The sequence below is a fragment of the Plectropomus leopardus genome, chromosome 7 (assembly GCF_026936395.1).
Source record: "Plectropomus leopardus strain MGB_pleo_1.0 chromosome 7, ASM2693639v1, whole genome shotgun sequence".
In the NCBI taxonomy this organism is placed as follows: Eukaryota; Metazoa; Chordata; class Actinopteri; order Perciformes; family Serranidae; genus Plectropomus; species Plectropomus leopardus.
The window spans coordinates 34,452,606-34,478,531 of record NC_142182.1 but is presented as its reverse complement, the minus strand read 5'-3'; the positions used below and the strand labels follow the sequence as shown (position 1 = coordinate 34,478,531).

Genomic DNA, 25,926 nt, shown 5'->3' with positions numbered 1-25,926 from the left:
GATGTCATGGCTGAGACCTTTGAACACCAAAATTCAATCAGTTCATAAAAAAGTGGACATTGTGACAAATTTGAGGAATGCCTTCAAGGCATTCTTGAGATATCACAAGAAATTGGGACGGACAAACAGACAGCTATCACCATATCCTTTGCAAACCACCAAAGGATCGACACAGACAGAAGGACAAAATAATCTCAACAGAACTGGTTGTTTGAAACTCTTTTATTTTTGGTGAATACAAAAAATACTTTTGTGACCAGATAAATATTATACATACAGCATCAAATCATAAAACTAACGCAGTCTGTTAAAGAAAGCACAACACCTATTCATAACAGAGCTAGTAACTTTTTCTATTTCCGTTAATACTTGGACAAATCAGATAGACAATAGATCTCAGGGTAATTCTTACATTTACTGATAAAAACTTATTTATTCATATTTTTTAATAGTGGTTAGACAATGAAACAAGGAAGTTATTAAGTCCTACATTTAAGAGGGACTTGGCATAATGATTTCAACAAATTGTCTTGATTTCAAAACACAAATTGCCACATGCTCATGGAATGCAGTCTAGTGTTAGTCTTCCAACATGGTCTCTAAATCCTAAGGTATCCACAGATGCCCTTTTATATCAGCATTTTAATATTGTAGGCAAAGAGGCCACCAGCCAAGGCATTGTATTGTATGGCAAAGGACTAGGTGACAGTTTATTAAGACCCCGAAGGGGATTAGACTGGCATATTGTTCGGATCCAGAGAGGACAAGGCTCAGGCTCCTGTTCAGCCTGATCTTCAGCTGCTCGCAGGGCAGACTCAAGTAAGGCACTAGTACGCAATGCAGTCCAGACAGCGGCATGGACAGACTGAGGAGATGAACTGCTTAAAATTTCCAATATATTATACATTTATATGCTAAAGAGAAAAAGAAAGTTTCCTCAATCAGAGCTTGAAGCCATTTCCTTCTGGTTTTTTTTTTCGGTAAACGTCCTACATTTAATATAATGGAAGCTTTAAATTGCCGTCTTCAGTGCGTTTGTTTATGAGCAACATCAGTGCATAACGTTTCATTCACAAGCCAAATATCATTGCACATAACCAATCTTACAACAACGCAGACTCTCGTTATTATCTCGCTCGGATATTCAGTGTAATGTATTGCTATAGAGTCTAAAGTGAAAATGCCTTTACCGTGACAGGGCAGCGACTGGTGGAAAATAATTATCTCTCTGTATCTCTCTCTCTCTCTCTCTCTCTGTGTGTGTGAGAGAGAGAGTGTGTGTGTGTGTGTGTACACAGTACAAGTGGGCACCTGAACAAAATCTGGCCAGTGTTAATGGGAGAGGAATTAATACATGAAGACAAGAGAGAACAAACATGAAATATAATGTAAACATATGTTCCTTACACAGCTGTGTGTGTGTGTGTGTGTGTGTGTGTGTGTGTGTGTGTGTGTGTGTGAGGGAAGAACGTAAGGTGATGTATCCAGCAGCATGACATATTTGGTCACATATAGTCCAGATTCTTTGAATAACATCGGTCTGCTCCTTTGGAAAAAAATATGCCAAGAATAAATATCTTCATATCTAATGTTGGCTAGTGGTGTGTTTTTGTTTTATTTTGAAATACACTCCAATCAGAAGTCCTCGTTTGGCGTCAAGCTGAACTTTATAAGAATGATTTATTTTTAAAGATTTGCTACTTTAATAGCAAATCCCAAATTCACATTTTTATTCGTAAAATACAAGTGCCTTTCCTCGCTATACTACTCTATTGGTTAGTAGCTTCATTGATATGTATAGACATTATGGTGCATGCAAGCCAGTGGTGAAATGCATCCCCCCTCCTGCCTTTTCATCAACCCCCGTGAGGTTTTTACATTTAGAATACAACCTATGGACCCTTAGGTTTGCTCCGCCACTTGCAGATCAGTCTTCAGTTGATTTCTATTTGCTCTAAACCTTCAACAATTATAGAACATTCAGTGATTATAGAGGATTTCTCCATTCTTTCGATTCGTGATTGTAACAGTCGATAATGCTCATGATGCAGTAACACTCACAAAGCAATGACACGGTTATCATACAACTTTATCATACTGTCTCCACTTGCTAAAACTGTACCGACCGTCTCCATATTGAACTCTGAATGTCAATGCCGTTCACTGACAAATACATACGCACGTCACACACACATACATACACGCACACAAATACACTACGGAGCACAGGCACTTGTTTTTCACACCAAACAGGTCTGTTTCAAGTGCTGTATATTCCTCGGTTATATGAGAGCAAAGCAGCCAATCGTACATCGGCAACATCTCCCCGTGACAAGAGGGTGTCATCGGCGCGGGCGCACACCTCGCCTGCCAATCAGCCCTCGTCCTCCCTCAACTCGCTGGGCAGGAACTTGTACTGCTGCTGTCGGATCTGAGCCAGCTTCTTCCGGGCCTCCTCCAGCTCCCGCTCCTTCCTCAGCATCTCCTCCTGAGCCGCGATGATCTGAGGAGAACGGGAACAGCTGACGGGGAAACGTGCCTTCCACACATTATAATCCCTGTCCTGTGGATAGCTCCTATGGAAAACCTAACAGCTGCACGGCATCCAGCTCACACTGTACGGCCCGTTCGCTCCATGCACATTGACGAAAAATACAGGAAGCAGCATCACACAGCGACAAACTCAGACAAACTACGACAGGCATCAGCAACCGCCAGCATGCGAGCCATTTAGGACACACCAAAACCTTCCATGGTTTCCATACGGCCTGCTGCTGAATTTTAATAAATTCAAAAATTTGAGAGGGAAAACATGCATTCCAGTATTTTTTTTGATATTGCGCATTTTTTTTAACCTTCTTATACTAAATAGAATTCAAAAGGTGTATATAACGTAATGATTTACCAACCGCAAATATAAGTGTTTGATCAATGTGTACTTTATAAATCCATCTGTCATTTTATAATAGCTTATTATTCGAACATGCCCTTATTTAAAATGTTGTTTTATTTACTTCTAATTTATCATTAATGATAGTAATTTTATTGCATTATTACTTTAATAAATTGTTAAACAATGACAGGTATATTTTTTTCTATTTTGGAAAGTAAAGGCATGATATGTCTGCTTAGAAGAATTCTGGTCCTTGGAAAAATGGTGGGTGACCCCTGGCTTATGGTTTACTAAAATCGACCAATGTCTATAAATATACACAAGTGGAGAATATTGGTTGTGATGCATGAAGAAAGAAGTGTTAAACATTACAGCAAAAACTTAAAAAGGTAATTTCATGACAGCTTTTGAACTGCATGTACGATAGTAGTTGTGGATCGATAGTGGTCCATCAATCGATTTTAAATGTCCAGAGCTCCCCTCAGTGCAACAATGATAAGACATTAATGAGGCAGTGAGCCTCACTGATGCCCAGCTGGGGTGCACCACTGACTGAAACAGTAAGTCAATCAATCAAGATGAAAAGTAAAGCTTCCTGTGGCATCCTGGAGTTTTGAAAAAGAGACACCCACTCTTCAATTACTTTCAAAGATGAAAAGGCAGCCAGTTCTCAAGTCTTGAAGAGATGCGGTGTTTGGCAGCCGTGGGTGTCGGGTAAACCTGGTAAACAGCTTTGAAATGAAGCTGATGGGCTGTTTATCCACAGCAGCACATCACAATTTCAGAAAAACGACTGTGGCATTTTGGCATATCAGCGAGAGGTGCAAACATGCAGTGAAAAGGGCACGGCGCACAACAGATTTCTGTTACAGGTTTTTTTTTTTTCTGATTTTGTCTCACCTGAGCTATGCCTCCGACGAATTTGGTCTTCACCACCACGCTGTCATCTTCATTCTTGTCAAATGCTGCTTTCTGAGCCGCCCTCACCAGGTTGTCTGAGGCTCGCTTCACCGCGTTGCCGGCAGCCTTCAAACAAATGATGTCAAAGTTAGCATGCACACAATCCCTGTGCACATAGTTTCTGTGGATAAAAAGTGTGTGTCAGTGTTACCTGGAGTCTCCTCATGGCCTCAGAGTCCTGGTCAGCCTTCACTTTGCAGGCCACCAGCAGCTGAGCCGTGGAGGCTGCAACCTGTTTGGCTGAAGAGATGAGCTTCTCCTCGCTGGCGTGGCCCTGCACTGAGGCGTTGGCTGCTTCACACAGGCTGCTGGTGGCTGCTGCTACCATACGCGCCTACAGGAAGCAACACATTTAAACCAGCTCCTTTGTAATATTAAAGGTCCAGTGTGTAGAACTTGAATATAATAAGTACATTTTCTTTCATAATTAAACACCTGAAAATAAGAAATGCTGTGTTTTTGTTGCCTCAGAATGAGCCATTTATATCTGCATAGGGAGCTGGTTCTCGCATGTCACACCGTCATGTTTTTACAGCAGCCCCGAATGGACAAACCAAACACTGGTTCTAGATACAGCAATTTGAGACTTTGCATTTTCACAAATGCATCAGAATAACACTGTTTTTCTTTTTTCTTTTTTTTCCCCTTAACTCTTTGTGACCTGAGCAAATTGGTTTGATTTCTTGGTTTGAGAATGCAATGAACAAATTTAACAGCTCCTTGCCCCTTGACATTAGCAAGAAATTACTAAAAGAAATTACAAGGAAATTACCTGAGAATAAACACAAAAAAGAAAAGAAATGACCAAACAGAAGTGCTGAAAATAAAATATAAAAAAAAAATTCAGTGTTTTCAATCACCTGATCTGTTTGATATGGAGAACAGAGATCTCTGTGGACAGTCTGACTTCTAGTAAAACCTCCTGCACAAAGAAGACTGAAGCAACTTTGAGGAGAAGTTTCAGCTAGTTGCAATCAGCAACCCTCATCTCTAGATTAATCTTACACACTGGACCTTTAAAAAAGTTTATACAGTAATTTGTGAATGTGTTGAAGGAAACTTACAGCTGATATGAGACCCTGTGACCACTGGCCATCATCCACTGCGTTGGCCAGGTTGGATCCCACCTGAGGTTGACAATGGAAAAAAAAAAAACAGAATGTAGATGATATTTTACATTATTAGTAATGCAGTGCATTGCAGAGTGTTTGACTCAGTGTGTTGACTGACCTTGCCTTGTGCCACCAGTTCTCTCTGAGCTGCAGATGCAGATTTAACTAGAGCACTAGTTGCTGCTGCGATGGACTTTGCTGCTTCTAAGATCTGCTCCTCAAAATCCAGCGTCTCATCTGCCTGCTGAAAGTAAAATCATATGTTAATTAAGACTTACAACCATAGTATCCTGAAGTAAAAAAAAGAATTATCGATGTCGCTAGGTCAACAGGGGCCATAACAAGATTTTATCACAGAGAGATTTTATTACCATATGTATGAGATTTTAAAACATGTCATTGAATTACTAACTTTTCTATATATTTTACTCCCCAAAATGATGCTCTAAGGCCGGAGTTATAGTTGCTGTTAACTGCACATTCACATGATGGCTGCATGTGTCCCCTGCGTCCTCTGTGTGCATACCTAAAAATGAACGCGATGCGGACGCAAGATGTAGTATGTATATAAACAACAGTGGCAGTGTAGAGGCAGAGAGGATGTGACAAAGTAAACACTGCATCGGGGATTAAAATGACGGAAAGCATTAGAGACACATACTCCACATGTCCCCACAGGCTTGATATAGCGGCCTTATGTACCACTGAAATGGTGTTTGCTTTCGCCTTTTCTGCCTTGATCTCAGCTTCAACATGACCTCCCCAAGTGTCGCATGGATGTATTATAGGAGGTCTGGATACAGCCATGGGGGCGGGGCCCCGTACATTGCTATGAGAGTTGCTCATTGCACACTGAAGACTTACTGCAGTTGAGCGTGGCCGAGTGTGACTGAACGGGTAACTTCTGCCAGCGGAGCGACTGACTTACAGTTAAGCGATTCGCTAGCTTGAATGGCACTTCAATATTTAATCCTGCAGCCTTTTTACTCTTTGCAAATGTTTTCGAACTGGATGTCTCAAACTGGACGTCTCCTTCCTAATGTAAGTCATTAGGTGAAAGTGTGCATCATGTGACCAACGCAGACAGTGTAATTCCACTTTTGGCCACTTTGTAAAATTTGCATCAGAGACTGCCGCACTTCCTGGGAGCTTAGAGCGTTGCCATATCTGTTGTTTACATCCCTCACATCCGGTAGCTGTATACGGCTCTCTGGTGTGCCCTCTACAGGTATCCTACAGTAACACAGGTCACATATAGGCAATAATATAAACAAAAAGCCTATTGACACAGCAGGATGCGTATGTGAATGCAAGGTTAAACAGCAAGCACATATATGGCCTAAGTGCTATATCAAAGCCTTCTCTATGCTGCCACCTATGGTGGGCAAAAATGGAATCATCTTTTTAATAATAGGCCTAAAAGTAGAACATGTATTAAGCAAATATAAAAAGTAACCTCTTCCAACTTCCCAAAATTCACAACATACTTAGTGCATGACCTCTGTGTGCTCTATGGTAGCTATTGCCTGTAGCATAATCTATAATGCTCAACTTTATCTTTCACAAAAAGCACAGTTGAACATGATGTCCTGTTTCCCAAACCTTAACTAAACACCATGATGAAGATCACAGCGCATCAGCTTAGAGACAGTCAACAAATCTCTGCTGCCTCAGCAGTCAGCAGCATATGATGACCACAGAGCTCCATAAACACATAAGGCACACGTGGCTGGAGACAGGGCGGGACACTGTAGGAATATGTTTGATATATAGTTGGACTGAATAACAACCTAATATATCAAACATATCAGACAGAGCCCTGCAGAGGAGGCTTCCAGGTCTACAACGGCTCAGAGAGGGAGGGAGGGATGGAGGGGGAAGGCAGGGCAACGAGCATGCTGGGAGCAGAGGGGCCCTCCCTCCTTATAGGGTGGGGGAGACAAAGGAGCAGAGAGGAGAGGGAGTAAAGAGGAGGAAGAAGGAGAATCCAAGCTGTTTCAGACAAATGACACCTGATTGAATCTGACGGGCTATTTTACAGACTTAAGGGAGGCTTAATGCCTCGAAGTATGAAAGCTGAATTTTGTTAGCTCTGCCTCAAAAAAAATTCTGACACTCATGTCCAGTTAGGACAAGGTGCAATAGATGACACTGAGGGCACCCAGTGGACTGCTCTGAGTGTTTCTATTTCACAAGTGAGAACACAACAATAGAATAAAGTTCATTTTGGTGCAAAAATGGAAAACAAACATTCTGTTGGTCCACAAAATCTGCCTCTCATTCTGTCTATGGAGCAGCTCCAGACTTTGTACTTGATGACATCACAAGTTTAAGACTTACTTCTCTGGTTTTTGGATTCGAGAGAGAAGCTCATGTTGGCAAATATTGATTGAACTTTAAATGCCATGGAAATAACATATTGGAATTCTTAATTTAAGTGATGTTCCCCTTTAAATGGTAATTTGTTTTTTCCCATCAGCTCACTAGAGGGAGACACTGACATCTAAAAAGAGGTAAAGCCTTTCACTCACTAATCCCCTTTCATGAACACAAAGGTCCTCATAAATGCAGTCTGTAGCTGTGGAATTATGGTATGAGACAGAGTATTATATAGGCTTTATTAAAAATAGGGTAACCCAAATATTCTTCAGTTTCTTTCATACAGGCAGAGGGGGGAACCGACGATCGCTGTGTGTACAGGAAGAGGTATAGAATAAGGGGAAAAGCACTACAGGCACAGGAGGAAGATCACTAGGATCCAGCTATCCAGTCTCCAGAGACAGACAACACAATCATGCATTAGCACAACACAAACACAACCCTGTGATGCATACAGAACATAAAAATCTTTTTTTACACAAGCAAAACTATTATCCCTATCTTTTGCCTATTTTCTTTGCATATTATGCCGTTGAGTTTTTAAGGCAATACTGCTGTGTGTGGGGGAGAACAGGCTGAAAAAGCCCCGCTCAGTTTAGTTTAGAAATGAAGAACACTGCAATACAACAAAGGAAATAAGTTCAACAAGACAGAGGCCCTCTCTTTTTTAGAAAGGGTCACAACAGTTCATCACACATTTGAACTCATTCCAAAACAAGCTTGAGGACCCAGCAGTGTAATTGCGTCTCCTGGCAACGCAACTGAAAATACTGTCCGAAAGTGCCTTTGAAGAAAGTTTTCCGAGCATCATACGTTTGCTCACTGGACCAGCGGTCTGAGTCAACACGACATGTGCAGGGAAGAAACTTTTTTTTTTCCTTCTCCGTTAATGACACCGAGATAGCAGCTCAGTCACAGAGAAAAGATGACTCCACTTCAAAGTCACTGTCACCTTTTCCTACCTGCGGCCCACATGGGCTCCCTGCTGATTAATGGCTAAAAGCTGTGCGTGGGGTTGTGTGGGTGGACTGGGTTGAGAGGGGCACTTATACCTTGGGCTTGGCTCTGGGTTTCAGCTGCTCTAGTTTCTTGGCTGCAGCTTCAATGGACGCTGCTGCTCCGAGGAGCTCAGTCTCAGCGATGACAGTGGGGTCCTCGGGGTCCGCACACTCTGATCCTGGAAGGGATCAACACATTAAGACGGTGCATGCTTTTTTTTTGTCTTTTTCTTTAGCACAGACTCACAATGTACCGTGCTATAATTTTGGTGATAACATTCGATTTTATGCAACAAAAAGTCAAAATTCTGCTTCAGCTCATTCACACACTAAATCTTCACCTCCTTCAGCTCCAGCACAGCAGTCCATACACTAAAAAGTATCACGGTAATGCCTCAAAGTTAAATAAAATAAACTCAAAGTTTGAAGAAATGCACATTTGATGGATCATTGTCTTTTTATAGGCTTTTAAGTGCCCATAAAACGGCGCTGTTTGGGAACAGCTTGGTAAAGCAGATGGAACTATGTTTTCATAGATTACAGTGAGCTCTGGGGAAATCTGTTCTGAACCTCCACCCCCCCTCCCACCCCCCAGCCGTCTACTCAGCTACCCCCCTTCTGACTCTATGAAAGGTGATCTGGAGGAACAAAACACACCATATCCCACTTACCTCCATCTGAGGCAGCGAAGGGAGAGAGGGGGGAGAGAAAGGGAGGGAGAGAGCACATGGGACATTAGAGAGGTGAAGTGGATAGCCCCACAGGGTCTTGGGCTATACGCTGAAATCTAATTCTCATCCAAACACAATCTATTACTCCTGTCAGATGCAACGGTGCAGCTTCTATAGGAAACACTGCGTGTCATAACCATCACGCAGAGCTTCATTTGGAACAATTTGGAGCAAATTGCACGGAAATCACTCTGTGGTGCCATTTCAATATTCTAAAGTGATTTTCATGACCTTTATTTATTACGCACGCAGACAGGTTTGGTGGTGTGACTCAATAAAACCGTAATATCATTTATGTACAAGAGGATTAGGACTCCTCTGACTAATCTCTAACATCTCCACAATCCTGTCATGATTTTTTTTTTTTTTTTACATTTTATCAAATGGAGTTGGCGCCTCGTGGAAATCCTCTTGCTTCAAACTGACTGTATTCAGCAGCCAGTTTTACGCTGTGGTGGCTTTAATGTCTCGCAGTCGTTTTAAAATCTGAATCTGCTGCCAATAATTTTTGGACAGCACACAAGCTTCTGCACAAAGCGTGCCTGCTAATAAAATAACATTATAGTGTTTTATAAGGGACCATAACACTTGGAATACTAAATATACACAACTTGCCTCCTTGTTTATGTTCTTTACTGACTCCTAAAACTAACAGTAGCTGCAACCTTCGCTCATGCAGACAACTTACGTGCAGCATTTTTAGTACCTGCACCGTCTTTGGTGAAATGCTCTCTTATCTTGGTGTCAGCTACAGAGCTACCTTAGATTATATTACAAACATGAAGATTTTAAAGACAGGATTAAGGACTATTTGACCACCAAATGCACAAGTCCAGTTACAGACTTACGCTGCTAATTTGATTATGGTAAATTGCTTTAAAGGGATAATTCGGCCAAAAATTAAAATTCAGTCATTATTGACTTACCCTAATGCAGATGGAAAGTCGAGTAAAGTTTTAGAGTCCACAAAACACTGCTGGGGATTTACAGAGAAAAGGTGTTGCACTAATCTCACAAACAACTGAAGCAAATAGTTACCAGGATTCAGACAATAAAAAAATACTAAATAAAACCACAAAATTTCTCCGTGCTGCTTGTCCTGAAGCCCCGACGTGCCAAGCTGTTTTCAAAAATTTCACTGGTGTCATGTTTTTAGCCTTGTTGTAGCCTGTAACCTAAGTGCAGGAGTCGCGCTCATGTGTATGTGCGGGACCAATGAGAGCTCACAATATCTGCACACCAGTGTTTACATGCTACCTGGAAGTTTCCCCCACACATGGAGAGAGAGTTGTGGAGTTAACAGCAAGAAAGAAGTTATCATAATTAAAAAGAAGTTACTATGTGTGAGGGAGGCCTCTGGGAAGCATGTAAACACTGGTGTGCAGATACTGCAAGCTCTCTGTGGTCTCATGCAAGCGTGCATATGTGAACGCAGCCCCTACACTACGAGCTACAGGCTACAACATGGCTTAAAACATTACGCGAGTGACGTTTTCCAAAAGAACTTGGCACATCTGGGCTTCAGGACACTTGGAATACTTCGAAGTAGCAGTATGGAGACATTTTTTTTGTTTTATTATGTATTTTTTTAACAATTTGACCCTGGTCACTGTTTGCCTCAACTGTTTGGGAGATGAGTGCAATGCCTTTTACCCATGAAACTCTGGCAGTGTGGACTATAAAACTTCTCCTGACCTTCCATCGGCATGAGGGTGATGAGATGATGACTGAATTTTCATTTTTGGGTGAACTATTCCCTTTAAGTCTATTGCTTGGTTTTTGTTAGCAAAATTTCTTCGCTATGCGTTTGAACTTTTTGCTGTTTTCTTTTTGTCCATTTGGTCTTTTGTGTGAAATTATTTATGCTGCAGTCTTGGCCAGGATTCCTGGTAAAATAAAAGTAAAATAAAATAAAATAAAAACTTCCATGTGAGTTAAATGGTCCGTATATTCCTGACATCAGTCCAAATGGGGTCAGCGGTAACTAAAGGTTGTGAAGCCTAACTTTTGTTTGTGTCCATTGTGTAAGAGTGTGCGACAGTGTGTGTGTGGCCTCACCTTTCATGGCCTCAGCTGTCTGGACGAGCTCTGTCACACACGCTGCCACATGCTTGGAGTGTAAAGCCAGCTGCTGCTTCTGCTCGGGAACCGGCCTCTGCAGCACCTGAGAATACAAGAGCCGCACAGAAATATGATGTGAAATATGAACGAGAGTGTGAGGAACACTTTATTTCAAACATTCACATGCCTGCCAGTGGTAGCCAACAAAAAAAGCATTTATATGTGATCTGTAATTTCTGACAAGTATCATAAAAAAATAATTTGGCACCACTACTAACTGACTTGGCGATGTAGCGACAGCAGACTCTTTATACTCGACCACAAATTATAAAACGAGGTACTTTTAGTGGCTAATGCCCTGCCAGAATCCACATGATGTATTCCTAGAGTAACTAATTATGGAAGTGAGATAATTAAGTTACTGACATCAATTAGAAACTGTTACATGGCAACACACTTGTCTTAACATAATGCATGGGGAGTGTTATTAACAAAAAAGGTATTTAATGAAAATAAGACTCGCTGATTAATATGCAGATTTATGCAACAAGGTGTTCAGAAATTAAATTAGATCTTCAGTAGGAGTATACCGTAATGTGAGATATAAAAATATTACTTCTAGGATGAATGTAGTTACAGACAGATACAATAGATTGGGGGCATAAAGCAATAAAAAGATATTCAGATTTTATTGTAATGCTGCTACTCCAATAAGTAGAGACTGATTTCACCATAAATTGCTACTCTACTTTAAGTTCAATTAAGAAATGTTTTTTGTTCATTTTCAGTGAACTTGTTTACTTTAATGTTGTAATAAACAGAACTGTGACCCATTTTTATTTGTTGGGTCTAGGGATATTAAAGTTAAGGTATAACTTTGAAGTGGAGTTTTGATTTATTACTCATTTATATTGTTCACTACTTTTATTACCATGCTGCACTATGTGGATCTGAGAGCAATTTCTGAAGACACATTTTATTTTATTTTATTTTTACACTAAGTGTAATTGTGATCAGAGCCATAGAAAAATATTCTTTTTTTTTTGTAAAAAATAAAATAAAAAAACTCTTGAGGAACTGTTTGGATGCACACATTTTTTCTCATATTGTATTGCAGAGCTTTTAAACTGTCAAGAATACACACTGGATTGATTTAAAAACTTTAAAGAATTTGAAGTGAGCATTGTGCAGCAAGATTATCCAGGGAAATACAAGTATCGAATCAGGATTCAGTATCAGCAGATACTCAATATCAAATAACTCGGATTAGGATCAGGGGCAAAAAAAAAACTTGATCAAGACATCTCTACTGGTAATCATTCATGAGGCCTTCTTTAAAAATGAGTCTGGCATTATTCTATAAAGTTTTCTTTTTGACAACTGGCACGTAACCCCAAGCCTATTCCTTTATTCAAAGACACTGATCTTTTTAACCAGACCAGCAACATATACTTTCATCATAAGAAAAGGCTGAACAGTAATTTCCTAACACAGCTGGGCAGTGTTGTTTTATGTAAACATTACTCAAACAGGAGTAAATAGTAAAGGTGTTCTGACCAATAACTACTACCAGAAGTGGAAATGCCAGTGCGCAAGTCCATGCACCGATTCAATACCATGAAATTTACTGATAAACTTAGGTGTTGTTTTATGCATGGATAAAAGTGCAGTTTTTCCCAGAAATCAGTTCTTTGCTGCTGTAAAACAGCGGCGTACACAGCAGTGTTTACTGTGCAGTCACTGGCAACTACTGTTTTAGAGCAGTGAAGAAATGGTAACTGGTAAAAAGTGTAGCAAAATGTCAAACTAAATTAAAAAAAAGTTAATGGCCTTTATTCTGTGTGTATTTAAACACAATGGTATTGGATCAGTACTCACTATCACTTAATCTGCAAGTTCATGAATCAAAATGGGTATCAAGAAGGAAAAAATATTAGAACATAAAGTAAATAGAGCATTGTTTGGGGCTGCAAAAATAAACTACATTGTTCATGTTCTTCATAATGAAGTGCAAATACAAAGTGCAACAGTGTAACTCATTTATGTGTTTTTTATAGCATCTGGGCATAAAAAGAGGTGTGTGGCACATGGATGTAAGCTACATCAAACTTTAGCTACAAATGGTGAAAATTTTATTGTTGGTTTTGGTATTTTTGGAATTTATTGGCATAAGAATAACACTAGAATATAACAAGTCTTATGCTTTTGCTTCAGGGGAAGCTACAGTAAACACAAGTGTGACTGACAGGAAAGTTTTTTCAAGCATCAGAGGATTAAATCCTGCAGATACAACCTGGAAAACCTCACTTGGCTATAGCAAATATCAGGATCCACTCTTTCACACTGTTTGTACACACTCCCATTATTTATTTATAAGACATGTGACTGTCTCATTCTAACCTGCAGGACTTGCTCCAGAAGGTTGATGTATCCTGCTGTGCACTCAGCGCCGTACTGCAGGGCCTTGATCCTCAATTCCTCACTCACTTCTGGGTGGCAAGCTGCTTGCTAGAGGCATGAAAAAACAATGTTGTATCATGAATTTAAAAAAGGACAAAAACGCTGTTTCTACTGAGACATTAAGATTTACCACAGGTCTTGATATTAAACTGAAAATGTGAGGTCCGGATTAGCCTTTGTACAAGTTTATGTGTGGTTGTGGCTGCATATAAACTGGGATAGTTGTCCATATTGTAGTGGGTTGTAGTTAAAATTTGGGAGGTCATTTACATAGAGTGTGAATGTTTACATAGGGATAGGAATAAATAAGTGTGCACTTCTTCCTGCTCCTTTTTGAACATGTGATATTTATGTTTAAGTGGTCTGAATATTTGTTTATTGAGATTAATGTACAGGTTTTGTATTGGTCTTCTTTTTTATCTTTTTGTTTTAACATGTGCGAAATACAGATTGAAAGGGAAAAAAAGAAAAAGACATGCCAAATGACAAATCCAATAAAAACTCAACAATTTGTCTATAGTACCTTGATTTCCAAAACATGGCCTACAATGCTGTTTTCTGTCTGTTTTTGTCTTGTAAGCACTCTACAGTCACTGAAGGACATCCTAACTGATGCTACGCTGCACGACTTTGAAAAGTGACTGAATCACCGCCAGCGGGAGCAGCCATAAAGTAGACCAGACTCTAACGTCCTATCTGCTCCCAGCAGGCCGAGCTCGCGTGTGTCCTGGCAGCGCGGTGAAGTCTGTGTGAGGCCTGTTCTGGCAGGGCGACTTGGATTAGCACCTTGCAGGTAGTCAGCATATCAGAGATGGCTTTGCGGCTCAGGTTGGCAGTGGCGATCACGTCCTCCTGCTGGGCAGAGTTGCCCGCAGCCACCGCCTTGGCCGTTGCCACGGTGATACCCTTTGTCATGCGTATGAACTCCTCGGGTGTGGTGGACTTGTCTGGGACGTCCTTGGACTGGAACACCTGACAAGAAACAGGTAGTTGGATATGTGTATGACAGGGGCACAGATTCGGGAACAACCTCAGAGAGGAAATGAAGAGATGCAAAACATCTCAAAGGTGCAGCTGTTACTACCCTTTAAAGATGCTGAAAAAACGTATTAATGATTTTTTTTTTCAAATAGATTAGATTACTGTCATTTTAACCAGCCTTCCGAAACAGTCAACTGAAAAATTCAAAGTCATCTAGAATTGTGCTGCTAGACTTTTAACCAAAACAAGAAAGAGTGAGCATATTACTCCAGTTTTAACTACCCTGCACTGGCTCCTTGTATCTTTGAGATTAGATTTTTAAGGTTCTTTTACTTGTTTTTAAAGGTCTTAGTGGTTTGGGACTGGCCAGCATTGCAGACTTTCTGTCATTCTACAATCCTTTACGAGCTTTCAGATCCTTTACTGCTGGGATTTTATCCCTTTGAAACCTGGATCGACATTACTTTTCTTGTGCTTCACTTGGACGCCTTTCAAGTATTTAATACTTTTAACCCTGGGCAAATTGGTGTGATTTTGTTCAAAAACATTGGAAAAAATGCAAAGAGCAACTTGGCAAGAAATGTCCCACAAATTACAAGAAATTAGTAGATTTGGATTTTTTTTTCTCTAAAGCTAGGGAAAAATGTCCAGAGAGCTATATTTTGCTGTCACTCTCTCTGTTTTTTTTTATTTCATTTATTTATTTTTTGCTATTTTTTTTTTAGGAAATCTACTTGTAATTTTTACTATATTCTTGCAGATTTTTGGTAAATTTCTTCCCAGGTTGCTCATTGCCTTCTTTTCATGTTTTTTGAACGAGATCAAACCAATATGCCCAGTTTCAAAGGATTAAATACACACAGTTATACGCAGAAGAAAATAGGCAGCGCAATTATAGAATACAACTTGCAAACTTTCAAAAGCTATGAGAGATGCAGGCTCAGTGAGCATTTTTTAATGACAGCTAAGAACCTCTTAATTTAGTCCTTTTAAATTTAAATTAATGGAATTCTTTCAATTATTATTTTATATTAATTCTCTCATTTTAACTGTACTCTTACTGGTCTCTGTACATTCTACCTTCACTTACATATTTTGTGTATCCTTTTTGTTTTTGTGTTGCATTTTCATCCGTTGTATGAGAAGTGCTCTATGAATAATATTTAGTATTATTAATAGTATTAAACAAGTGAGGCAGACAGGATATCTTGATCTGGGTAGGTAGCTGGATAATTAGGAGTTGGGCAGACTGTTGAATTTGGCTAGAGCGCTTGGTAAAGCCTCCTCTCGGGCTGGGGGTCCGCTGATAAGGATTAGCAGTAAATTACAAAAAACAAGCTCCTGAAATCTTTCTTTCTCACTCTGCCTGCAACCCGGACTCTGATAAGAGCTGTGAGAAACCTGCAGGGGCTGAGAAGCAAGGAAGAGGAAAGTAGCTGGACAGATAATAAAGGAAAAAGAACAAAAAGCTCCCCTGTTATGTGCAGAATAATAGACATAGATATCCCTGACCCTCTTCGGGGCTGGCTTTACAGAGAGGCTGCGTCTCATCAGTTGACTCTCAAAAGCCTATAAGGAAGAGGTTCTTGTTCCTGTGAGGCGCTCTTACTGTCAGCTCCTGCTTGATGCACTCAATGGTGGCCTCCAGTGCCCTCGTCCCACGAGTTGCTTCATCCTCCACCGCCTTCACTGTTTTTAGAAGAGACGTCACATTGGTCACCATGACCTGTTAGCGGAAAAAGGAAAAAAATGATGAGGCTCGCAGTCCGACCAGGAGGTGGAGCTCTTTCCCCTCTGCTGCAAAACATTACAAAATCATTTTTGCTTGCTCCTTCACAGAGTCCTTTTCAGTGCATAATGGTTACATGTGTTGAAGGTGCTCTTCTAATGAAAATGAAAGATATCAGCTACTGAAGACAGGGGGGTGTATTTTAAATGAAAACAGGATGATTTACTACTTGTTATACAGTTTATTCACTGACACCTCAGACAGAAAAAAATCAAGTTTTTTTAATGGTGACACATTGAGTTCTGTCAGTGCCGCACTCAGCAAAGTTTACATTATAAGGTTAGGAATTCGAGCAACATGATCGCCAGGAGTTTGAGAGGGTCCCACTTAGAGGTCACCATATGTTGGAGGAACAGAAACAATCTGTCAACATAACCAGGTCCATGGGTGGCCCTAATTCCATTTAGATGAGAAAACATGAGAAACTCTATGAAACAGTTGGAGTCACACGTTGTGCTTGGGATGATAGTTGTGAGAACAATGAATAAATAAATGAGGAATTTGCAGAGGGCTGGCAAATCTTTGGTTCAGAGGTTAAATACTTTGATCTTCTTTTCTTCTCTTCTCTATTCAAGTGACCGCAGATGCACCAAAAAGATCTGATCTCCAGTTTTAATTATCAAGCAGTTGGCAGGTGTGACAGTGATCATGATAATTGAGAGTACACTGTAAATCTGACAAGTTGACCTTACTTAAAATTATCTTGGAAACCAATTGCCATGAACAAGTAAATGTAACTTTAAATCTTAATTTGTGATTACTTTATATCTAAGTGTTAAATTTCCATGAAATTTAGCTGCAGTTATGTAATTTTGAGTTGCAACTTAAAAATGACGAGTGAAATAACCTTGTTCTTTCTAAGTGCTAGCAACAGGAAGTAAACCAGGTTAGTCTGATTTAATTTGATTATCCCAATGAGGATTTTGCTAATGATGAAATAGGAGATCTGCGACTTCTGCTTTATTAAAATGTTTTGGCTAGTTTTCAACTGACAGAAGTCAGATATATAGCACAGAAAACTTGGTTTACTCAAGATGCCAAAACTTGGAAAGATTGATTAAATGAAATTTGTCATTTTCAAGTTGCAACATTTATTTATTTCACAAGTAAATATCACTGAATTTTAGGTAAACTTATAAATTACACATAAAGCAAACATACTGTATGTTATGACTAATAGTTACATTAACTTACATTTTTTAGAGCGATAAGTTTCCTAGATTTTTAAGTGAAATCTACTTGTCAGATTTTATAGTGTAAAATGAAAACTGTATGTGTTCAGTACAGAATCTCTGAGCCCTTGGCAGCACCTGGAAGCTGCACAACATATTTTTTTCAGATTCAGGCTTTGTAAGTATTGCATTTAACTTAACTTGCATTAAAATTTACGTTATACAGGTTTTTCCATACATTCATTTATTATGATTAGTATTATTTATAACATCTGCCACCACGTATTGATTTAATATTTTTGGAGCTGGACCATTCATTAGGAGTGTTTTGGAATTTCGGTTATTCATTGCACCACACTCTCAAAGTGCATTGGTTTATGTCTGGGCACAGGCGAAGCATGAGGAACACCAGGCACAATAAAAATGAAATTTAACTTTACCAGGTGTATTTAACTGCACCAGGTGTATTTAACTGCACCAGGTGTATTTAACTGCACCAGGTGTAAAAGCTTGTTTTCACTCGCATCTGCAGCAGCTGTTCATCCCATCCATCAGTCTGATGTGATCAGCTCTGATTGGATCAATTGATCAAGTAGCCTAACCTAAACTTTACAAACTGCTGCTGAGGGTGAAAAAGAGCTCACAAACAGAACCCCTGGTGCTGCGTTCATTCATTCATTTTCTGTAACCGCTTTGTCCTCGCAAGGGTCACGGGGGGCTGGAGCCAATCCCAGCTGTCATCGGGTGGAAGGTGGGGTACACCCTGGACAGGTTGCCAGACTATTGCACATATAGACAGACAACGATACATGCTCCACAGTCACACCTAAGGGCAATTTAGAGTCACCAATCAACCTGAACTGCATGCCTTACAGTCCTTTGGAAGAGAACCCACACAGACACAGAGAGAACATGCAAACTCTGCACAGAAGGGCCCCTTCCTATGGACCAAACACCAGTCCAACCCGGGTTTGACCAGGGACCCTCTTGCTGTGAGGCAACAGTGCTAACCACGACGCCACTGTGCCGCCCTGCTGTGTTCACAAAACTGCAAAAATCTGATACTAAAATGATACAAAGAAACACACACTTTATATTATAATCATATTGCTTTATATTCTAACTTTATATCATATTGTAACTTTGTTTCTACTGCTATTTCTGCCTACTGTATGTCTCAATGTTCTCGAAGAGGAATCCCTTATATTTAACTATTTTTAGTTTTTGCCCACTTTGTGTGGTCTAATGAGTGTCTTGTACTCAGATGTCTGAGGCAAACTCTTAAAAACTAAATGAAAACTGGACTGACATGATAAATAAAATTGTTAGGCTGAGCTTAATCTCCATAAAAAAGATATCTGCATATGAATGGAGAACTTGTAGATAATGGGACAAGATCAAAAGCGTTCTAGTTTCCTTTGTAGTCTGTCTGTAGTCAGCTTAGCTTTGACCAATCATGTTTGAGTTGCAGGTAATTGAAAACCGTGATGCACTGGCTGAAAAGCAGTCGTGGAATCCATCTGCCATCATCTGATGACAAGTAAGGTCTATATTAGCCAAGCCATGTAGTCAAGACCAACTTAATCGACTCCAAGTCAAGTCCAAGACCAGGTCCGGTTGAGCTCAAGTCAAGTCTAAGTCCAAATGCTTTTGAGACAAAGTCAGGACTGAGTCCAGAGTGAATCGAGTCCTGTTCAAGACCATCTTTGTGGTTGTTTAAACCAAATTTAATTATGAAGGAATTTGCAAACATTTTTCCATCTAATGTTTGCTAGGTTAGCTAGCTAGTGACTTGCTGTAAGAGATGTTCCTGTTAGTGAACTGCCGTGGCAAGTGCAGAGCTCAAAGCCAGTGTTGCTAGCAAAACTGGCGCAATACCAGAGGAGGAGGTTTTTTTCACCCAGTGTTGGAAGAATCCGACTTCAGTCTGTACAACTGATCCTGAATCAGTAGCCAAAAACAACTTCACCAGTTCACAAAAGCTACCATGACACTGTCCGTTGGTTTGTGGACTCCTGTTTTAAAGCTTCCAGTTCAGCATTGTTTTTTTGGAGCCAGAAGTACCAAAATTTTGGCCTATGGAGGAGCAATGGTTGGATCTGACTGGAAGCAGACAGCCTGTCATTCACAGTGGCCCGCCCGTAATTATTATTTATTTACTCTATTACTTTAATTCTTAATAAAATGGAAACGGGTGAGTTATATCAAATTCACTTCCTTGTAACCATCATTTTTCGGCCCCCGAGATCACATTCCAGTATTACAGCCTTGTATTAGCTTTTTCGGAATTTTTTTTTAATCTACATTCAAACTTAGATATCTGTTAGCCCAAATGACTGGCACACAGACAAGAAGTCTTGGCTCAGCTATCTGCTTACTACACCAGATCTCCTGAAATACTGGCTGTTGCCCCTTAGAGACTTATCGTCGTCAGACTGATGGCTGATGGGTTTTGAGATTGGGCTGAGCTTTATTTGACGCTTCACTTAGATCAGGTCTTGACAGTGAAGCTGATTCAAAAACTACTATAGTTTCTACAGTCTCAATAGAGGGACTCCTGTGGTTACAGATCGTTCTCAGTAAAGCATAATAACCCACTCTCTCTCTCTCTCTCTCTCTCTCTCTCACACACACACACACACAAATGCATGCACACAATGCACGTCTCAGTGATGTGCGTAGTCACACCCAGATATGCCAGAAAAAGCAAATACCTTGCAAACACTGATAAGGACTGTCATCATTCTTTTGAAAACACCTCACTTTGTGCTACCAGACGCGTCAAACTAAACATAACAGTAATACAAAGAGAGCATTTATAGAATACATATCTGCATGCAGTATCCTCTCAGTGGGGAAGTAAAAGCTGAATAATAAACTGCGGATTCGCATTGTTTAAATCAATACACAGCTAAACCAGATATGACAGTCGCTTGTTAAAGTGTCATATTCTTTTACCTTGGCAGCGCTCTTCAGCTGATACATGGACGGATCGTCGGCCGGCTTGCCAGCGGCACATTTAGTGGCACCGATGAGTTCGGCCAGAGCCTTGGCCACGTCCCGCACTGCGTTTATCAGAACCACCTGAGGAGATAGAGCTGGAATCAATACAGCACAATGGTCAGAGTATAGGTTTATCAGCAGTACCCTGGGGAGAAGATTTAACACTGCAGCCCTTATCACTCCCACCTAGTCATGATACTTCAGACTTAGTGAAGGGCAGAGATAGAGGCGTACACACAGAGGGAGGAGGAGGCACTATGTATATCAGATGAAACTGAAATTACACAGAATCTAATGCTGGGAGTATAGAATGATAGAAGACCTTCATTGTAGATGAGTAATATTAAAGAATAATTTAATGATAAGGGGTTATAATAGATGGTTAAAGCAGTGTAACCACCACACTATCCCAATTCCTTAGCTGTACCATTCTGTTATCCCCCTCTCTATGCATAATCGGTGATCCAGATACACTCAACACATGTTCACATCAAGTCAAAACACCCCAATTTGTGGCCCTATCACCAAGAAAACAACACTAAAATGGAAAACAAGAAAAAGGTCAATATCTCACAATGGTTAGCTCTCCTAACACAACAGATATCACTGGAAAAACAGTTAGCACTGCAACAAAAAAAAAAAACCCAACTTGAACAATTCAGTAAAATATATCTAACAATTTTCAGCTGTATCACAGTGCCAGTGAGCTGATGCCACAATGCAGATACAAATGAAAACACAACTGTATAGCTGGGGAAGAGAAGATAGGGGAAGAAAAGTTAAAAGGAGGAAAGCAGAAAAAGTGATTAAATAAAGTGTATGTGCATAGGTATGAACAGAAAGAATTAATAACGCCAAACCAAACCCATCCTGCAAAACTCTTACATTAAATTTAACTAAACCCAAGCAATCAACACTCTATTTGCTTGTTTGTTCTCATTGTCTTTTGTTTGTTTTTCTTCTTGTTTTTTTTTAAGCATCTTTCTGTTCATTACTGTTGCTGCTTTCTTACTTTTATCCAATATCCAATCCAATGTCATCGCTTTGTTTACTTTGTATCTGGTTATATGTATGCGCTACATGGTGAATAAAGGGTTTAAAGTTAAAAAGAGAAAAAATACTGAATGAAAAAAAATAATTATAGTTAAAATAATAAATGAAAAAAAGCAGTGTCTCACACAGAATTTCAATTTTTGTGTAGCAATGGGTGGGGGGGGGGGACTCCCCTGACTTCTCTTCTTTCCATAGCAGCACTTTGAGGAATTTGAGTCATTAAGTGGCTAATTGATCTCTTATTTTGGTCAGAGCTGACCAGAAATTGATAGATGAGAGGAGGAGCTGCTGCAGACTGTTAATTCCAGCGCAAACAAGTTCCACCTTCACTGTGCCTGGCATTCTGAGGCTCCGTCTGTGCCCAGACTACGTGCTACGGTCCAAGAGTGTGGTGCAATCAATGACCAAACAGAGCATATATTCCAATAGCGCTCCTAATGAACAGTCCCGTTCCAAAAATATAAAATCAGTTCATGGTGGCACATGTTTTTAACCCTTGCGGGCTGCCAAAAATAAATAAATATGAGGGAAACCCTCGTTAAAGTGCTCTGCAGCTAAATTAAAAGGTAATAACCGAGCTTTAGTAGGACATAATAGCATACAACTGTGGGTAGACATGGCTGAAACCTATGTGCTTGTTTTAGACATTCATTGGTGTAAAGTTGATTTTAGTTTTCATCACCTGTGTCTCAGGGTCCTCAGAGCCCATGCTGGTTGCTCCCAGTTTGACCACCTCAGTGAGCTGGGTGATGGTCTTGGCTGACGACTGGGCAGCCTGGGCCAGTTTCTCCTGGCTGGACGCAGCTCCAGCAACCAGCAGCTTGGTGTCCTCCACCAGTGCCTTGGCTGTCTTCAAGATGCTCTCCCTGAGGGACAGGACACATTGTGCCACAATCTGCTCCACAGTCACACTCAAGTACCGGTAATATGACGGGAAGCTGTTACTTTTCTAGCAGAATGTGTGTTTGTGGGCTTACAGAGTTCTCTAATGCTTCATACATGAAGAAAATATGATATAAGAGGTCTGGGAAAATAAGGATTGTATCGTAGCACTTAGAGGACACCTCATGACACCTCGATGACTCTTAGTTAAACATTTTAATTGATACACTTTTTATAATGCAACCTAATTTTATCACAGGATGACCACAGAATCATATTTAGCATAATACACTGTTTTTGTTTCTTCTTTTTTTGTGTTTTTCTCCCTTTTTTCCTTTCCCTCTACCCTACATCTGTGGGGAGCAATGGGAGGAGGTGTTCCTCCTTTTTGTAGCCACCTCAATGCTGTTTCTCTTTTGTTACTGAAAAAAGTGTTAAATAAAATATTTTTCAAAAAGAATCTGTGTTTGTTAAGGACACATTTCAGTTTATATATATTATGTGAAATGCATTTGAATATTAAGCTTTATGAGCAAACTGCATTATGTATCAGTGAGCCATTAAAAAGAAAAGCGGGCCCTATGTTCCAGTGTAAAATCCTAAAAAAAAAAAATCTTAGTCAGGTTAATACAAAGCATAAACATATTAGGTTATATTGCTCTTGTGGTAACAAAAACTGTCAAAAAATGTTTTTCTTTTCTTGGCGATTAGAGGTTTTTATTTAACATAATGTCTTTGTCAAGGTCATTGTACCTGTGGTCAGCAAAAGTCTCTTCATTCTCGGGGTTCAGCGTTCCAGCTGAGGCGAACATGATGGTGGTGTCCAGGTCAGCGATGATGCCAGAAACAGCGCTGGCTGCTGTGATACAGGCCTGGGTGCCTTTGTTCCCCGCCTGCAGTGCTGACAGCACCAAGGACACCTGGAACATGTGGAGTCTAGCATTAGATATGCAGAGAGGTCCTTCAAACATGCTGTTTTCAGAGGTGTTAAAAAAACCCTGCTAAAAATAACCAGCGTTTCTGTAAGCATCGCACATTTTTAATGATTAACCAGCAGCTTTTCCTCTTTGTAGGATGTTGGCGGAGCCTTTATAAATCAGGTGAGGGAGGTTGTAAATGTTTAGAGTGAAAGATCGGGACGAGAAAAGAGAGCAGGGTTAAACATGCATCAAATCAGAGTCCGCTGCACAATCACATTAAGGCAATGAGCCTGACTCTGCAAATCACACATCTCCCTTAAAGACGGCTGTCTGCCCATCCCTCCATAAACAAATGGAAAGCCCTGAGAGGTACATTTCAACAAGGCGCAGGCTTCACGTATCAGCAAACGTGAGACCACAAATTATTCAAGTTTGGTATGAGCCCTGAATTAAATCATAGCTTCGGAGAGGTGGAGAGAAATTCTAATATGTGAGCAGCATGGCAAGCTGCTGCCAGGGTCGCAGCAGGGAGACATTAGTATTATCATTACCTGCACAGTGTGAGGGTGATCAGGGGAGCATGCTCTCATGACCTGCATGACTGGTACAATAATACAGTCAAGCACCAGTTATTACCACCTAAAATAACACAATTTAACCCTATCGTTTTCTGACTGTACTAGTTTAACATTAAAGGAGCACTGAGTAGGATTAAGTGCATTTAGCGATGAAGATTGCAGATTTCAACCAGCTGAAAATTCTTCTGTGTGCCAGGCATAAATTTGAAGTTAGAATCATAGACTGTATATAAAGATGAATGACATTACAGCTCCCCAAAAATGAAGAAAAAAAATGTCTTGATTTTCCCCCGGTGGCTGCCTGTGGTATAGGTCATGAACCCCGCCCCCTATAAAACAAGGCTTTGACAAAATGACAGACAGACATCATGGGTGCTGCTCCCAATTGGTTGGGCACATCTATAGGCGGCAACTTGAGATCGCTACTGCACTCTCTGGTTCCAAATGACAACACCGGCACAAGATGGCGCATTAAAGTAGTATCCAGGATATTTTGGCTTCGCTTTTGTACAGTACGGGTAAGTGGACATGCATTGTCCATCTTTATACGGTTCTATGGTTGGTCTATGGTTACGATTCCGTCACTGGTTACTGTCCAGGAGGTTTTTAAGCAGGAGACAAATTCCTGCAGAAGTCTTTTTCTCTCCAAAATAAATGGATGCTGATATCTAAATGAGCAAAAATTTTGGATAAAGGCATTTGACATTGAAAACCAGTGCTATTGCAGAAGGGCTGCCAACAATGCACCCTATGTATACACAAACGGCTCATTCTAAGGAAATAAAAACACAAGCATTCATATTTCCAGCAAACATACTTATGATAATATATTGCATTTATGCCAATATATCCCCCTAAATCCTGCACACTGGACCCTAATAATAAATAATGACTAGCAATTAAAATACAAAGCATACCTGTAAGCTACATGATCAATGATCAGTTATTCACACCTTAACTCCTTCTTCTGAAGTCATGCAGTCACACACACTTATATGTTCTCTATCACTTTATTTAAATTGGTATATACACTGCAACTTTACTGAGAGATGCATAAAATATATTTCAATGAAAATGCTAATGCTGAGTCGATGCTGCTTTCAAACTTCTAACAGCAGAGATGGCAAATTATGACAGCAAAAATAGACTTCCTTTAAAAAGTCAAGAAACATATATATTTAAAAAAAAAGCTTCCTACTGCAAGAGTTAAAGATGCTGTAGCAGTTTGTGCCCACGTAGCTTACCTTCTCTGTGACTGCACGGGCACACTCGATGAGCTCCCTTTTGGAGAAGCTGTCAGTGGGGCTGAGCTGCAGGGCTCCAGCCTTCTGGACCATGTAGATACAGCCGTGGCCCAGCTCTTGCACCCGCGTCCTTATCTGAAATCCAACCTGAAAGCAGAAGCGGGCATCGACTTACACTGGCTTCTCATTTGTGTCACTATAATACACAATTACAATCATATCCTAAACTGGCTTGCCTCTTATCCAGCGGGTGGATGAGAAATGATTTCAAGCACACTCAGAGATAGAATGCGGGCACTACACCTTTAATTTACAGACTGAGATTCACGGGTGGGTGGTACTTCATTATGAGCATCACTATAGGCTTTTAGACTTGTAGAGGCACAATGTCGCTATGGTAACCAGCAGGGTTTCTAGCAGCCTGTTATACACAAGATATTGATAAGAGCTGTGTGCTTATTAGTGCAATGTTTCCACACATTGCTGTCCTCTGGTCTACACAGAAAAAAAAGCTTTAAGAAAAGACTATGTGGGTGCTGAGAGCGATGGATGCTGGAGGGGTGTATTTCTGTTTGATCTCACATGGTGGGGAGCAGCCTTGAGGAAGGGGCGTCATTTCAAAGAACTGCAAACATCTGCTCTGATCAGTGTGTGAGTGGATGCATCCGAAACCTTTTTTGGAGTAAAATGCAGACCTAAGCTGCTATTTT

At 40.3% G+C, this 25,926-nt stretch overlaps 1 protein-coding gene across 4 annotated transcripts in view; it reads right to left on the bottom strand.

Annotated features, from left to right (window-relative positions):
• Positions 1–204: 204 nt before the first annotated feature.
• tln2b (talin 2b) overlaps positions 205–25,926 on the bottom strand; it is a 148,467-nt gene continuing 122,745 nt past the window's right edge. For all 4 annotated transcript variants that reach the window (XM_088080576.1, XM_088080579.1, XM_088080578.1 and 1 more), the window contains exons 44-57: positions 25,217–25,363; positions 23,228–23,394; positions 22,275–22,458; positions 20,495–20,620; positions 16,185–16,301; positions 14,381–14,566; positions 13,535–13,642; positions 11,132–11,237; positions 8,397–8,521; positions 5,084–5,209; positions 4,918–4,980; positions 4,005–4,187; positions 3,794–3,919; positions 205–2,503 (exon numbers count right to left, since the gene is read on the bottom strand). In XM_088080576.1, the coding sequence (XP_087936702.1) occupies positions 2,375–2,503; positions 3,794–3,919; positions 4,005–4,187; positions 4,918–4,980; positions 5,084–5,209; positions 8,397–8,521; positions 11,132–11,237; positions 13,535–13,642; positions 14,381–14,566; positions 16,185–16,301; positions 20,495–20,620; positions 22,275–22,458; positions 23,228–23,394; positions 25,217–25,363 (1,893 nt within the window). In that variant the 3' untranslated portion in view covers positions 205–2,374. The remainder of the gene's footprint in view (positions 2,504–3,793; positions 3,920–4,004; positions 4,188–4,917; positions 4,981–5,083; positions 5,210–8,396; positions 8,522–11,131; positions 11,238–13,534; positions 13,643–14,380; positions 14,567–16,184; positions 16,302–20,494; positions 20,621–22,274; positions 22,459–23,227; positions 23,395–25,216; positions 25,364–25,926) is intronic.